Genomic DNA, 17,233 nt, shown 5'->3' on the forward strand with positions numbered 1-17,233 from the left:
ATAGGAAATGAATAATTAAATGAAACAAAACTTATTGAGTAAGGCTTTATCTTCTTTCTTTGTCTCTCTGGTAAAATACTTTCCCTTCACATAGGGGGCAGTAAAAAGAGAGAAAAGGTAAAAAAGCAAAGGAACACCAAATAATTGAGTCACTGATTATTTTAACTTTTGAAACATATTATGGATTAGATAGCACTAAAGCATCTTTTATATTCATTCATTCCCCCAACTGACCAGCCAGTAATACCTTCATTCAACAACCATTTATTTAGTTCCTACCATGTGCAAAGACCTATGTGAGGTATTGTGAAAGATTTGAAGAAAATTAGGATATGGTTCTAATCCCCATGAAATCAATGAAAATTGAATGTAAATAATCTACCCATGATTTAGAACCTCAACCATATGATTTAAGAAAATTATTAGATCTGTTTTTTTATAGCCTAAAAAATATATACATGTCCTACCATCAAAGGTCATACATGCATACCTTTTTCATTTGTCCATATGAACTCACAAATAAACACACCATATAAATCATGAACCAATTAGTTCCCAATTTATTCAAAAACATTAGAATACCTTTTCATGTATCTGATACTATACAAGAATATAGTAGAAGAAGAAGGCATGGTTCCTATCCTCAAGAAGTTTTCAATCAATCAAAGGAGGCTAGCATTCATAGAAGGATGCCTATTTTATCACAGAACATTATTTCCAGACAGGATCCTTTTAAGGAGAAGCATGGTGGGAATAAATAGACAAGGGTATAATGCCAATACGGAATGAGCATCAAGAGCAACAATAAAGATGTCATCAAGGAGACATATGGCCAGAAAAATGAAGTGGGTCAATAGCATATAAGCTACTTGAAGTCAGAGAGCACTGATTTTTTTTTTTTTTGGTTATCCAGTGTACTTAGTATTTATTTCACACTTTAATAAATGTTTGTTGAATTTAATTGAATAAACTGATTAATGGTGAGGTATTAACAAAAAAAGGCAATTTGCCAGTACCCACAAATGTCAAAAGGTCTAGAGCAAGTGCCCTACAATGTTAAGTGGACTGCCAGTAAAACATTTATTGGAGGATACGAAGAGAAGTCATACAGATCAGATGTTGCCAATGGAAAACGACAAAAGACAGAGACAGCTAATACTGGAGGGGTGGTGAAAAGGTAGGAACACTAATGTATTTTAGGGGGAGCTGTGAATTGGCACAGCCATTCTGGAAAGCCATTTGAAATTATTCAAACCTAATGCTAAAATGGCCATGTCCTTTAACCAGAAAGTCCACTGCAAGGCATATACTCTAAGGAGGTAAGTGACAGGAAAGAAATGATCCACATGTAATAAAATATTTGAAATGGAACTTCTCATGATAGCAAAGAACTAGAAATAAAGTGATACCCACTGATTAGAGAATAGGTAAACAAAAATGTGATGAAATTTTATGCAGAAAACAATAAATAAAAAGAAGCATGGAATAAATTATAGTAGGAACTGATATAAATGAAAGTAAGCAGAGCCAATTAAACAAAAGACACAATGAGTACAACCACAATAACTGGACAGCAACTACCATAAAGCAATAAAAACGGAATGCTGTGAAATTATAAAGAGAGCAAGTTTGGTCTCAAGGAAGAGCTGTAAGAAGACCCTTTTTCCCTCCCCGCAATTCCCTTGCAGAGGGATCCATAGGTGTGGAACAGAATTATATGAAACATCAGATTTTTTTGCTGTGTTGATATATTTTGCTGCTTTTCCTCTTACCACATTTTTTAAAAATGTGGACATAAGGATGTCTCTCTAGAAGAGGGGAGGGATAGAGGCAAACATATCTTGGCTATATAATAAATATTACCTATTTATGTAAGCAATATAAAAATAAAAGACATCAATAAAATATTTTAAAAGGTATGGATGGATTGTAATGTATAATGCTGGAGGGGGAGCCCACACTGATGAGATCGCACGTCAGCTGAAGTATCAAAGTGTCTATTATTCATCCTCAAGCCCTATTACTAGTTCAATGGGCAGATGCTATTTTATCATAGAGATAAAAATTCACCAATTACTGGTGTCCTAGTTCTTTTTACAACATATACTGAGCAAGCCTTCTACTCCCAAATTTCCAAATATTCTTGCTCCCTAAGTGTCTGTTTTCTTATAGTGTTTTTCTCCAGCTTTTCTCCCTTACCATCTGAGTAAAATATTCTGTGTTCTTCTACTGTATTCTCAACTGAGAATATGGTCTGAATGTTTTCATTTAATTGTTAACAATAGAAATAGACAGTATCCTCAGATGCCCTGGAACACTCTGTGCTATTGCTAACATAGCTCTAGTTTGCAGACATGAAAAGGAAGTCTACGAAATGTTCAGCTATTAATATGGACAGAATTCATGAGCATAAATGCAAAATTCAATTGGAACTACATGGCATATATACAACATAAATTCATAAGGGAATAGCCCTTTTCAAGGATTTAAGAAACAACTTTTCAGAGCCTTAGCATATTCTGCTACAGTTTGGTATGGTAAACTACATAGTCATTTTACACTTAAGTATTATCACTTTTATGAATTAGCACTGATAAGGCATTAGCGAATAAAATGGAGGTTCATAATTTTGTCATTATCCAAACATTCTTCTGGATAAATTAAAATACTAAATATCATTAAGAATGTCAAAATATTTTTGAGACTGGTGGTATAGTTGAACAGTAGGAATTTTTATATCAATGTTATTCTGCCTCCTCATTAACAAAAGTGACAGGATAAGCATTTCGAACTCATATTTCATTGGAATAAAAATGATTTCACAGCATCGGATGAGTATGTGTGGATGTGTGTGCATATATTTTTATCACCATCATCACCATCATCATGAACAAAGTTTCATTAAATTTTTCCCTCAGCAGTAACAGGTAAAGGCTGAAATAAAAACTGAAGACCCTCTCTACCAAGACATGTAGAGAAAAATAATGAACATGCTTTATAAATTACTTTTTCTGCCAAATTGTATCACAGATTTTTAATGCTTATATAAGACAAATTAGGACCTTATCAGAATTGCCCTTCAGAGTTATGATCAATAAAAATAATTACAATAAGACATTTCTATAGAACTTTAAAGTCTGCAAAGAACATTCTCTAAAAATACTGTGGAATGTAGGCAGTACAAATATGATTTTACCTCTTTTTTATAGGTGAGGAAACTTAAGGTCATCCCAGTTAAATGGCTTGTTGTTTATTACTTCAAACTGGGGTTTCAGTCTAGATCTCCTGATTCCAATTCCAGTACTCTTTCTGCTCTATCATAGAATATCAACATACAAGTAATCAATTTAAGATAACAAGCTGAGAATTGTTTACCTTAAAAATACAAATAGGCATATATATGTATATATGTATATAGAGCTTTGTAGAACTTAGAATTTGTCAATATTCCTGGAGGCATATGATTTAAATTTATCGTAATGGTCAGAGACAATGTCTCATTTTTCCATTCAATAAACAGTACCTCAAAGACAAAGGGAATTTTATTTTCAAGGACTCAAAGGCATTATGTTGGTTTCTCCCAGGCAGAATACAGTATCACCAGGAGTATGTTTATGTCATCTATAACCAATGGAGGAAAATTAACAGTCTTTGTTAGTTTTGAGTAACTTGTTAAATCTGATGCCTTGGTGAATTTCACAAAATTGCTGAAGGCAAATTCAGAGGGGAAATCATGAACTTTACATTACTTTCTGAGACTGAAAGAATTTTGAGAATGGTTCTTATCAAAATTTCCTTCTTAATTCACAATGCTTCTGCTAAAGTCCAATTCCTATGACTCATCATAATTCTTTAAGGCTGTACCACTGAAGTGCAAATTTGGGTAATCCTATCAAGCGCTAAAAACTTCAAGTGTAAGCCCCAACATTAGGATGTCTTCTGAAAATCACTCTAGTTATAAATTCATTAAGAAAGCTGCCCTCCAGGTGATGAATATTTTTGGCCACACCAATTCTGCAAAACTACCTCCAAAGGCATGGAGAAGTAGCTATCCTCATAACTCACACTGAGAAAATAGTGACTCTTTGGCATGAACTCCTTCTCCTCAATTCCGTTATCATATAAATCCTTGATATTAGCCTTCACGTTCTACTCCCTTTCTCTAGTTTTTGATAAAAAAGAAACCTAGTCTTTATCAAGGTCAACCCTTCTACTTGTATCTTTGATCTCATTTCTTCTTGTGTACCCTAAAAGCTTACCCTTCCAATAATTCTCAACTCCTTTAAAATTTTAAATCTGTTCCTATCTTCTGGTTCCTTTCCTATTTCCTATACATGTGTTTAATTTCCCCCATTCTTAAAGGAAATGTACACTCAAGATATACCATTCTATATCTTTTCTTCTTGTTATTGTTAAATTCACAATAGTAGACAAGGTCTGTACTATTTGCCTTCTCTTTTGCTCCTTTCCCTTTCTCCTCTATTCCTTGTAATTTGGCTTCTGATCTAAACACTCACCTGAAATTGCTGTCTCCAAATTTATCAACAACTTCTAAATTACAAAATCAGATGGCCTTTTGTCAGTATTCCTCCTTCTTTAGCTCTCTGAAGCATCTGACATCGTCTCTTGCTTCTTAATGGGTATGATTCCCACTTGCTGTCTGCAGCTTTTCCCATAATCACCATGCTACTCCTCTTCAGTCATCTCTGTGGGATCATGGTTCATATTCTACCTACCATATATGGGTATACCCCAGGGTTATGCCTTGTGCTCTTCTTTTCTTTATATCCTTCTTCAATAATTTTGTCACCTGTGGTGAGTTCAATTATCTTCTCTACAACAAAGAATCCTATATCTTTAAGTATATCTGTATCTACACATATATAAGTATACATTTATACATGTATACCTATAGCCAGATGAGTATAAATATATCCTTACACATGTATGCACATATATGTATAGACACATATATACACACACACATATATATATATATGTTGTAGCTAGAACTAGATTCACAATACAGACATCCATCTGTGTGTGTGCATGCATAAAAGCATGCAAACCTAGGTGTTTTTCCAAATTCCAGACTTGCACGTTGCTATTGGTCATTTACAACTAGATATCTCATAAGTATCTTAAAGCTTTTTGTGCCAAAAATAGGAATCATTATCTTTGCTCCCAAACTCTCCTCTTTGCTTAACTTTTCTGTTTCTGTTAAGGGCACAGCTGTCTTTCCAGTCACCCAGTTTCACAGTGTGGGAGCCATCCTCAATTTCTCAATCTTCCTTGCCCCTCATATCCAATCATCTGTCATGGCCTTCTCTGCTCTACTTCCACAAATTGTCTCAAATCTGTCTTCTCTTCATTCACATGATCCCCACCCTAGTGAAGACTTTGCCACATCTTTTTTAAACCATTGCAATGACTTCCTAATGGGTATCAAGTCACTCCAATATATTCTCTGCATCAGAAACACCAGTGGCACCAAATTATTTATAGGATAAAAAAAATCATTTCCTCTGCTTGTCACTTAAAGCACTTAATTAACTGGTTTCCATCTACTTTTCAAGGCTTACTGTGGTTTACTTTTGATATACTCTACAAACTGACCCAATAAGTGCTACCATACATGACATTCCATCTTCTGCCTCTATGTCTTGGAATGTCAGATTGACTCCAAGCCAGGAATGTGCTCCCTATGCCCTCTGCCTTGTAGAATTTTAAGCTCCCTTTAAGGCTCTGCTCATGTGTTACTTCCTCCCTATCTTGATCCCCATAGTTGCTAGTATTCCCCTCAAAATAATTTTAAGTTTACATATATTTTTAATTGACTAGAAGATAAGTGAGAGTAGGGACTATTTTATTTTGGTCTTTGGACCCCAAATACTTAGCACAGGGCCAGAAACATAAATGTTTATAAATGTTATAATGAATGAATCCACTGATGAAATAATAGATCTTTCCAAGTACTGAAGTGATGAACAATATTACCAGCCCACCCCAAATGGAAAAACATATCTCCTGCCTACAAATATTATCTTGGTATAGCAATATGGGATATCATAAATAGCGAAAGGGGGGTACCTCTGTACCCCCAAGACATTAAAAGAAATAAAAGAAAGACATTTACTGTGTTGGGTAACAATATCCTCTATAAAGAATTAATGTGAATATACAGATAAGAAGTAAACAGCATGAAAAGTCCCGGTGGGGAAATGAGGCATGGAGAAGGAATGGTTTCTATTTAGCATGGCAGTACACATACTGATGAAACCAGAAATTCAACAAAGCAACAAGAAAGAATATTAAAATGAAAATATGATCAATTCAAAATGCAACATTTTTACTTTCTCTTATCAGGTTCAGCATAGGAAGATGGCTAAGAATTAGAATGAAGTTAAAACTTTGAATGCTAATAAGAGAGAAAGTTAACTTACACATCTCATGTATTTTGGAGCACAAGTCCAGGAGCACCAAGCAATCTCACTATAAACTGTATTTCAATTTCACTCTATGGACATGATTCAGAGATAAAATGCCTTAAAATCAGGCATTTTTTGGTCTTGAGAGGCATTGGGTGCTCTACAGATTTGTCTTATGCTGTAGAATTATACTCTATAGCAGACGGAGTTATAAGTCAGTTTTCATTGGTTTTACTATAAATAACAATGGAAGATGATAGTAAGAGTTTCAAATCCTTCAACAATAAGGATATTAAACTATAAAACATACACAAACGCTAAAATTGTACCAAATTTGGATTTTCCTGCCTCCTATTTTTTTTTTACATTGAAGAAATATCCCTAGCAGGACAACAGTACAATCACAAGCAACTGTGTCAATACATTGCAAATTAGAAATGTTTCTGTCTTCAATATGTTTACCCTATGTCCCCAAACTCCAGATCTTACAAAGATTAAATGGATGAACAGTAATGATAATGAACTGTTCCATGCACCTCAACATATATAATCGCAAACATTTTAAACATGTTAACCTTTCAAAAGTTAGCCCAAGTGTTGTTCAATTGTTTTTTAGTCAGTTCCAACTCTTTGTGACCCTATTTAGGGTGTTCTTGGCAAAGATACTGGAGTGATTTGCCAATTCCTTTCCCAGCTCAATTTACAGATGAGAAAACTGAGACAAACAAGGTTAAGTAACTTGCCCAGGGTCACACAATTAATAAGGGTCTGAGGCTAGATCTGAACATAGGAAGATGAGTTTTTCTGACTTCAGGCTCAGTACTCTACTGTGCCACTTAGCTGCCCTGCCCCTTCATTCATTTCTCTATCTAAATATTTTATTAATTTTTTGGTGTGGTCATATCTAAGTGAGAAAACACTTAAAGTATTTCATGTAGATGGAAATATTTCTGTTAAAATAAAACCACATGAAAAAACAATGAAAACACATAAGTTTTTAGGAATCTATACTAAACTGTGTTAATTTTTTTTAAAGGAGGTTTACTTAAAGAGTGTCTTAAATGTATCTTGTATAATTAAAGAAAAGTAAGTCATGAAAATTAATCTATCATTCTTTCTACATGCAACCATATCTAAAATTCATTTCAAAATGCATATAATTCAACCACTAATTTGAGATTTTATCTGAAATTTTATCAAAAATATGAGATACCAACTCAGACATGCACTGTAAATTACCATCAGAATCCTCTAAACTCCAGTGAAGCAGATGAGGATTCTAATTGCATCTAATTTGGCTTCTCTTAAATAAAAACTGTCAATTGATGTGTTAAGTAAGCATTTTAAAAAATTTGGCTTAATGTTAATATGGAAAACAAAAGAAAATTAATACTTAGAGCTCTGGGGCAAATAACCTCCCCCCCAAATGTGATCAAAATCAATATTTAAACTAGTCAACCTTAAGTCCAAATAGATGAATGACAACTAGAGACCTAGAGACTAGAGACTGATTTATTGCCTCAAAATTAGAATAATAATAGAATTCTTGTGCTGGGGTGGGGGTGTCCTCAAAAATCTCATTTTTTAGGTGAAGAAAACATAGCCTAGGAAAGTTGTGACATGACAGAGGTTGCACAGCCAGCTAATGGAAGAGGTGGAACTAGAACCAAGGTTCCTGATCCTTGTTCCCTTAGTCATGTCAAGTTGCTGTGATGGTTCAGTAAATAAAAACCTTATAATCACTAAAAACTTGAGTTTTTATGCCAGAAATTGCTTCTTACACCTTGAAACAAGCAACAGCAACAAAAATCCTTAGCATCACTGTCGAGTGCATGAATAAAACCCGATTTGAGAAATCCATTCTGACGACCCCTGACAATCATCGACCATAAAATTAATTTTACTCCCAACTCTCCAGCTATCTCCTTCACAGGATTGATAGCTGTTTTTGCCTGTCAGATAACTTTTACACACCACTACCCCCTCCCCCCTCCAATTTTGGAACTAAGAACCACAATTATGGTAACCATCATTGTTCCTGGAGGGTTAGTGGTAACATACTCTGCTATGACCTCACTCACTATCTCTGTAACTTTTCAGACCAAAGCACCCCTTGTCAGGCTACCACTCCTCTTTATGTATCATCTTCCCCAGTAGAATTTAAGCTCCTTGAATTTCTCTCAAAAAAACTGAAGCTCCTTGAGGGCAAGGACTGTCTTTGCTTTTTATATTTGAATCTCCAGAATTTAGCAGTTTTGAGACTGCTTAAAGTGTTTTAAGCACTTCTTTGTAGTTTTTTTATTCAACCATTCATACCTAATATTTTATTGACGTTAAAGTTTACAAAACATTTTATTGTATGTCATTCTACTTGATCCTCACCACAACTGTGGGAAATAAGTCATTGTTATCCATTTTTACAGATGAGAAAACAGATGAGGCAGAAGGTAAGTGATGTATCCAGGGTCAACTAATAATACTCTTAGAGAGAATTTGAACTCAGGTCTTCCTGACTCCAAGTCTAGTGCTCTATCCACTGTAATATCCAGCTATCTCACTCCCAAAAGATATAATGAAAATAATATACTATCAACTACAACAGTTATTAACATATTTAGAAAAAATAATTTCACTTTAAATGGATGAAGTCTACTTCCAATTGAAATATTTGCGTTGTTTCCATTTCTTTTGCCATGTATAACTTTTATATTCATTGTAGATTTTTAAAACTTGAGAGAATGCTGTTACCTGAGGTCCATCTCTAAACCCAGGTTATGCCATCTTCATCATCGATATATATGCATTTCACTCTCTGTAACTCTGTTTGGGGTTTTCTTGGCAAAGATACTGGAGCGGTTTGCCATTTCCTTCTCTATCTCATTTCACAGACAAAGAAACTGAGGCACAGGGTTAAGTGCTTGCCCCGTGTCATACAACTAGCAATTGTCTGAGGTCAAATTTGAGCTCAAGAAGATGTCTTGATTGCAGTCTAGTTGAGTCTAGATTTCAGTACATCACCTAGCTGCCTGTATTGATTGAATATATTCATGTTTAATTTAAAGAATTCACTTTTACCATCCTAAAAGTATGCAGACAAATTGGATTATATCAACTATGATATAACTTCACATAACATTTTAAAGGATTGTTAACTTTTGTGAATGTCACTGACACCAATTATTAAACTGCTATGAACATACTTATAGTGCTTATTTATTTAATATATCATACATTAAATTTTCTCTTATTTGCCTATATATTTTGAGGACAGATTCTGAGTAGAGAATTCAGTCAGGGTGATCTTAGGAGTCAGCATTACTTGGAGCTCTTCATAGGATCAGAAATTTAGAGCTAAAAGGGGTCTTTGATGATCTAGTCCAAAATCTTCACTTTCAGATGCAAGAACTGAGGCTCTGAGAAGTTAAATGATTTTCCCAGGGTCATGCATGTGGTATATGACAAAAGTTAGATTAGAGTCATGGTCCTTTCACCCTATATCTGGGTGACTGTCTTCTTTTTTAAAAGTTATCTTTTCTTTTATATCATCTACATTTCCCAAGTTCCAATTTCTTTCCGTTGCAGTACTAATGTTTCCTTAGGCTTGATATCCAACTATTTTTAGGAGGAGTTACAAATTAAGCTTTCACATCAAATAATTAAAAGGTTCTTCAGATCTACTTCCCCCTAAGATCATAAAAAAAATAACGTGCCATACTGGATAACAAGTTAGGAAATCTGAGATTTAATCAGATTTGCTCTGTTTGTTATTGGGCCAGTCTCTTGACAGGTCTGAGTCTTAGCTTCATCATGGGTAAAATCAGGGTTGAAAATATTTAAGGTCATTTCAGGCTTGAAATTCAATTTGGTGTTGATAATAGTAGAGTAAAGGAGATTATAAAGAAAAAAAATCAGCCTCCTCCATAAGTTTTCCACTCCTATGACTACACTTCCAGTATTAAAATACTTGTTAAGTGTAAATGAAAAAAAAAAACTATGGAATATAGTCTTCTGTGACTAATGCATGTCCTCATCTGTTATTTCGTTTTAACTACAATCAAAACTCATATCAAAAAAACAGTGGTGGTTTAATGATGGTATACGTGTGAGTTCAGCCTTCATTGTCAAAGAAGACCGTGCCATCAGAGAAATGATATGACTTGCACTTGACTTTGATTTGAGTGAGAGAGGGCTGTGCAGGTCACCAGCCTCACTTCTCCTCCACAGCCATCTGAATCCAGTGACCAGTTATTCATCAGAATGACTGGAGATGACCCAGGATGAGGCAATGGCGGTTAAGTGACTCACCCAAGGGCACACAGCTAGTAAGTATCAAGTGTCTGAAGGGAGATTTGAACTCAGGTCCTCCTGACTCCTGCACTGGTGCTCTATCCACTGCACCACCTAGCTACCCTTTGATGATGGTAATAATAATAATGACAACAATAATAATAAATGACAGAAAAAATGAGAGAATCTAAAGAATGTTTAATCATGAGATACCGGCAGTGAGGTGGATCCACAGACAGAGTTCTGGACCTGGAGTCAAGAAGACTTGAGTTTAAATGTGGCTTAGACACTAGCTGTGTGACCCTGGGCTAGTCACTTAACCTCTGTTTTCTTCAGTTTCCTCATTAGGGGATAATAACAACATTTGTCTTCCAGGGTTGTTCTGACAATAAAATGATATAATGTTTGTGAATTCCCTACAAGCCTTAATTTGCAGACTTCAGAGCCCTGCAGAAATGCTGACTATTATCATTACAAAGAAATCAGCACTTATCTATTCCAAATAGGATGAGACTAGAAGGGAAAAGCACAGTATTTGAAATCATGGTTCCATGTCCTTTTTTATTTATCTTTTTGATTGACCATGAAAATAGGCACTGGCCTGTGTACTCAGGGCATAAAAGACATGTGTTGACCCCATAACCAGGGGCTACATGTACAATGTAGCACTCTGCTTTGCCTTTGCATTCCCTTATTTGTTTTTTCTGATGAAGTGATGGTAGATGTTCTTGAAGACAAATTCGTGTTTTCTTTTTCTTGTAGAAAAGCAGAAAAAGTTAAGATAGGCATGAAAAGTGTAAAGGTAGACAAGATGAATGAGCTGGTGTAAAAATGTGTAGACTCTGCTGACTTAATGATTTTTGGAAATGATTTCCAAGGGTATTTCTAATTACCTTCCGAAATTTCTAAAAAAACAAAACAATTTTGATCATTGGCGTCTTCCTTCTTTTGAATCAATGTTTTGTTTTCATTAAGGGCAGAGGATGACTTCTTGACTTTTTGTTTTTAGTAATAAGAGTTTAAGATTTGCTTTTCTTGTTTTGTTTTCCAGTGTTCCATGTCACTATTATCCACAAGAGACTATGGTGCTTTCCTGGATTGTTGTGAGGATAAAAATGAGACAATATTTGCAAACCTCTCTCTAAACCTTAAAGAGAGATGAAGAAGGAGAGAAAAAGCATTTACATGGTACCTATGATATACCAGGCACCATGCTAAGTGTTTTTATAAATATTATCTCATTTATAAATGCTAGCTATTATTATTACTGCTAGTTGCAACATTTCTATTTGTTTTGAAACAGGCAAAAGTAACAAGGAAAAAATTATTCCAGAATGATAAGATCATAGAGAGGAGTCTTGGGTAACAATAACCTAACAACACTTAATCTTCATTCTTCTAGAGTTGGCCAAGAGAAGTGAAGGAAACACGTAATAGAAGAGATAGATAAAATAATCAAAGAAGCTGAAGCCTAAATTAGATAACAATAATGTTAGCTTCAAATCCTCTAAAAATTTCTGAACAGTTTTATGCATATTAGAACATAAACTATACCCTGTCATTTTAAAGGACAGGTTGGTATAGCATATTCTAAAACATGAGGTCTATTCTTTCAAAGCATTGTAGATATCTAAAATCACATAGCTCAGCAAGATAGCTAAACCCTAGTGGGGAAATCCATACCAAAATGACAGTAATGACACACAAATATCAATCTACAAAGTCCCATTTTTACATCAGTGAAAGACATCTGAAAATGTGTTGAGTATTTGTTTGAAATAGCCATTTTTTACCTTTTTTACTTTTGGGGGGGGGCAATCAGGTTTAAGTGACTTACCCAGAGTCACATGGCTAGCTAGTATCTCAAGCCAGATTTGGACAGGTCCTCCCAACTTCAGGTGTGGTGCTCTATTCATTGCACCTCTTAGCTGCCCTGAAATAGCCATTCTAAGGCAAATATGTCTCCCTTATCACCTCCCTTTCTTTAGAATTTAGGAAATGAACTTAGGATCTTTAGGTTATAGAGCATTGTCCAGTTAGCTTGTGGACTGAATAGGGAGGTAGAATTTTATGATGTAGTGACTGCTCACCAAATAAAAATAACCTCCTAAAATACAGAATTTGTAAAGCTACACTACCCCAAACCACCTTCAAACTGATGTAAAATGTGTGTGCTTAAAGCAGTTTACCATTCGACATGCAAGAAAAAGAGCAAACCACACACATCACTACAATGAGGCACTTCAAAGAGAAAGTCACTACACACATAGGATATGTCCAAAAGTGGTGGCTTAATATTTTGTAAAGCTGTGTTTCAGCAAAATGGTAAGAAAGCTTTTTCTAATTACTGATCCTTAATTCATTCATTAAGATCACTTCAGCTTATGTTTGAGGCTTCTTATTGATACATGGAACTAGATGATGAGCAAACTGAATTACTGAAAAACTTAACAAAACCACCCCCCCCTAAATATATTGTTTCTTACTTGTTCATTGTATCAACAGATGGGAGCCACAAGTCTATAACAAAGTTGGAGTGACACACCTCTAGTCACACAGATACAAAGTGTCAGAGGAAGCCTTTGAAGTTTAGTCTTGTTGTTTCTAAGTGCAGTACCTTATCCACCATCCACTAGACAGTGTACAGACCTGCTCAGGTGTTAGCCCAATGTTTGAAATGACTAAGAAGGTTTAGAAGGGTTGCCCATTCTCTCTGCGATGCTACTCCTAACCTCTCTGCCTGTATCTTTGAGTGTCCTCTAACACCTGTGTTGTTTGTGTTCACACAGTCACACAAACCTGCAGTGGTCTGAGTACTCATATTTAAAAACCAGGCTGCAGTGTTGAGCAGAGTCATGTTGTCACCTGAAGGGAAAGGCCAAAAGAAAAACAAAAAAGAAAACAAGAACTGTTCGGTTTTGTGCTAGGTGTCACACAAATTTATAAATTCTTCTCTATTCCTATAATTCATATGAATCACATTCAGGTAAATTTTTTCCTAGTGTGAGTGAACAAAAAAAGTTTTTGGATGGAAATTCATTATTTCTAAAGATTTTTGTTCTGTTTTTCTCAAGTAATAGAAGACAATTTAACAAGTCATCATGTTCTATAAATCATGCAAATAATTATTACTAAAAATCTTACTGAAAGTCTCTATTGGGTATAAAAATATGAACCTCAAACTACATGAGAAACAACTTATTTTATGTAACTGTGTTATTTATACTATAATGAATTATAGGAGGTAGAATTTCCTGAACTTCTATTGGAAACAAAATCTCTGCATTTATCAGTATACAGAAATTTTAAGTTTTATAGATTACAGTGGCTTACTGTCTCTGCTCTTCTAGTATTTACATAAACACACATGGATAATTCATGTTATTATAGCTAATGTTTTCTATAATACATCTATGTAAATTTTTAAGTTTCCAAAATACCCAAGGTACATGTTATTTAAAACAGACAATCAGATATGGAATTTAACAGATGAACTAAACCTATGATTTAGAGACTATCATAATTAGTTATGAAAATATATATACAACATAATTTTAACTAAGATATATTACTTAGTTTTAATACCAAAACACTTTATTATTTTAAAATATACTTTATAAACCAGTGATTTGACTCTTTCATATACCTATGGTTTATAGCAATAGATAATCAAATATTTTATTATTTTAAAATCTTACAATTCACCCAAATTAGTTATATCTATTAAAGGGAAGCATAAAATAAGATAATTTAAAATCTTTACTGCTCATTTAACTGAAAAATGGCCAATGATCAGTTATTGATACTTAAGAACAAAAATGGAATATAAACAAAAAATAATCAATAACAATACTTTTCCAGGTATGTAAATGGAAAATAGCTCATCTTAGAATAATAGAGGAAGCTAATTATTTGCAAATATTTAATTTTAGCAACTGGAAAATAAAATAGCAATAGTGACATTCATGGGTTTAACAATCAAAGCATAGTAAACTTTTTAAAAAAAGGTCCATATTAACAAATGAAAATACTAAGTAAATAATAATCAGAAGGAAAAAAAAAACTCACCTTCTGTGCCATTGGGTGTCATGGAATTGCTATTTATATGAGCGTTATCAAGCTTTGGACCACTGGGGGATTCACTACTACCACTTAGTCGGCTATGTGGACTGGTTAGATCCTGCATTTCCATAGACCTAAAGACAAGAAGTCTTCCATTTGACAGATGTATTAAATTCATAACACCACTCTTTAATGTGCTTGCTATTTGATACCTTCTTTGAAATACACTTGTAGAAATTTTCCTGTTTTTTTTTTTTTTTTTTGTAATCCAAATGGTTGTCTTATGTTGTGCCTTTTTGGTTGTGACTTTTATGATGTTAACAGCCAATGAGAGATATCAAAGCTTGCATCCATAAGAGATCACGTTGTAATTTTTTTAAAAATATGTGTATGCTATTCAATCCCTACTTCAGTCCACCCCAAACTGTGCAAGTAGTTCTATGGGTCACAGCTCAATACATCTATTTTTAATGTTGAAAGAAGAAATTCAATCGTTACAAAAATGTCTAAATCCTGTTACAGATATTTAAAAACATTTTCTTTTAGCAACAGAAAAGTTAACTATGCATATACATTATGTAAAGGACCATCATTTTATTGTAGAGTATGCCCCAAAGAAGCACTAAATTAGCACTGCGTACCCCCTCATAATTTACCACCCAATTGTAATTTAATGGGTCTCCAAACCAAATAAAACACTTGAAGCCTACAGTCTAGTGACAGGGAATGAGATATTCCTGATGCATGTGTTTACTCTGGCAAACTACTTAATTGTTCCTCTGTTTCCCTTGAAACAAATGCAGCATTAAAACATTATTATGGCGGCTCACTTGTTTGCTTTGTGGATTACATGCAGCGTGCCCAATTGACAAGGGATAAGGCCAACATACAGGGGATCCATACAGGCATTAGGCTGCCTTAGCACTTGCTAGCACCTCAGCTGTCACTTGGTCAGGGAAATGAGGACTATTCTACTTTAATGTTGTAATTTCACATTTTTACAATATAAAAACAGTTAAATTCCCTCTGAAAGTTCTTATATTCACCAGTTAATTATTGTATAAAGGTACAGAAGCCACTAGTCATGTTCACCATTATGGAGCTGCCACTTCATATTTTGTAGTCCCCTAATAAAGGGGGTGGGGTGAGGAGGGAGGATTTATTTTAAGTTACAAAAAAGTACAGCTACATACTGCTTTATTTTCTAAATAGTCAGGACTTCTAAAATTTTTTTATTAACTCAAGTCCTCCTTCCTCAACAGAGGGGGTATATAGTATATACACATAATATACACACATACATATGCGTTTATATGTTGTTCAAGGTGTCCCAAAAGTCTTGGTGCAGCTTTAGGCTTTAAGAACTTCAATTAATATTGACATTAATAACTTAAAACTGCACTAAGACTTTTGGAACAACTCACACATATGAAGCTGACACATGTATGTGTGTATATATATATATACATACGTAATGCTGATACTCTTTACTCTTCGCCTAATTCAAAGCTACTACAAGTTAAAATTTTACCTTAAGGATTTCAGTTAAATCAATTATGCAGGGTGACTTAAAATATTCTTAACATATCAATAGAAACTTTTAAAAACTTTCAAGTATTCTTCCTTGTAAAACTTATCCAATTCACCTTCACTGCAGAATTCCAGCCAGGCTGCCTTTAACTCCAGTTAATTCTCATCTATTTCAGTAGGTACTCACTTCCATGGGCCTGCCAGATATTTACCACAGTGAAATGATTATTGGCTCATAATGCTTCTTTTGAAACTCAGTTTCTTATTCCATTTCTTCTTACAAACAACAATCTCACATGCACAGAAAGCTGCTAAATGGTTTACAATGAATTTTTTTTTGCTATTAATGGTAAGAAATTAAGAAACTGTATGTATAAATTGAGAGGGATCATAAAGTGTCCTTTTCAGTAAAAGCCCAATATCAATAATGCCCTTACCTGCAACTTGAGGAAACAGCAACATCTGAACTGGTTTGAGATTTTTGCACCTGTGGTCAGGGAGAAAAATTAGACGCTGTTGTTATTCTGCCTCAGTGTCCAGGCTTAATTATACAAAGCACATGGCTGAGGATGACAATACAGCCTTTAACCAAAAGAAAAAAAGGGGGGATATTGCAGCAGTGAAAGGCATATTGTCTATAAGTTGAAGTCTCAACTGTTGTTTCCTCTTGCAGGTCTATCCTCCTCCCCGTGTAAGGGGGAAGGCAGCCAAATGACGGGATAGTGATTCATCACTGGCCTATGACAGCTGCAAACTGGATTACCCCTCCCCCAATCAACATGCAAAGCAGCCTGGGGAAGGCAGCTTGGAAAGGGTGCCTAGGAAAGGTAGCTATTCACCCAATCAACATGGTTAACAGAAGTAGTTCAAGCATTAACCCTCCAGCATCCTCAAAAGATCTTTCATCTTCTGTTATCACTGGTTGA

The 17,233-nt window shown here is 34.6% G+C and overlaps 1 protein-coding gene across 8 annotated transcripts in view; it reads right to left on the bottom strand.

Annotated features, from left to right (window-relative positions):
- The window catches only part of EYA1 (EYA transcriptional coactivator and phosphatase 1), a 377,709-nt gene that overhangs the window by 140,431 nt on the left and 220,045 nt on the right, over positions 1–17,233 (bottom strand). For all 8 annotated transcript variants that reach the window (XM_072604857.1, XM_072604859.1, XM_072604856.1 and 5 more), the window contains 2 exons: positions 16,745–16,794; positions 14,784–14,911 (listed from right to left, as the gene is read on the bottom strand). In XM_072604857.1, the coding sequence (XP_072460958.1) occupies positions 14,784–14,911; positions 16,745–16,794 (178 nt within the window). The remainder of the gene's footprint in view (positions 1–14,783; positions 14,912–16,744; positions 16,795–17,233) is intronic.

Source organism: Notamacropus eugenii, chromosome 4 (genome assembly GCF_028372415.1).
Source record: "Notamacropus eugenii isolate mMacEug1 chromosome 4, mMacEug1.pri_v2, whole genome shotgun sequence".
In the NCBI taxonomy this organism is placed as follows: domain Eukaryota; kingdom Metazoa; phylum Chordata; class Mammalia; order Diprotodontia; family Macropodidae; genus Notamacropus; species Notamacropus eugenii.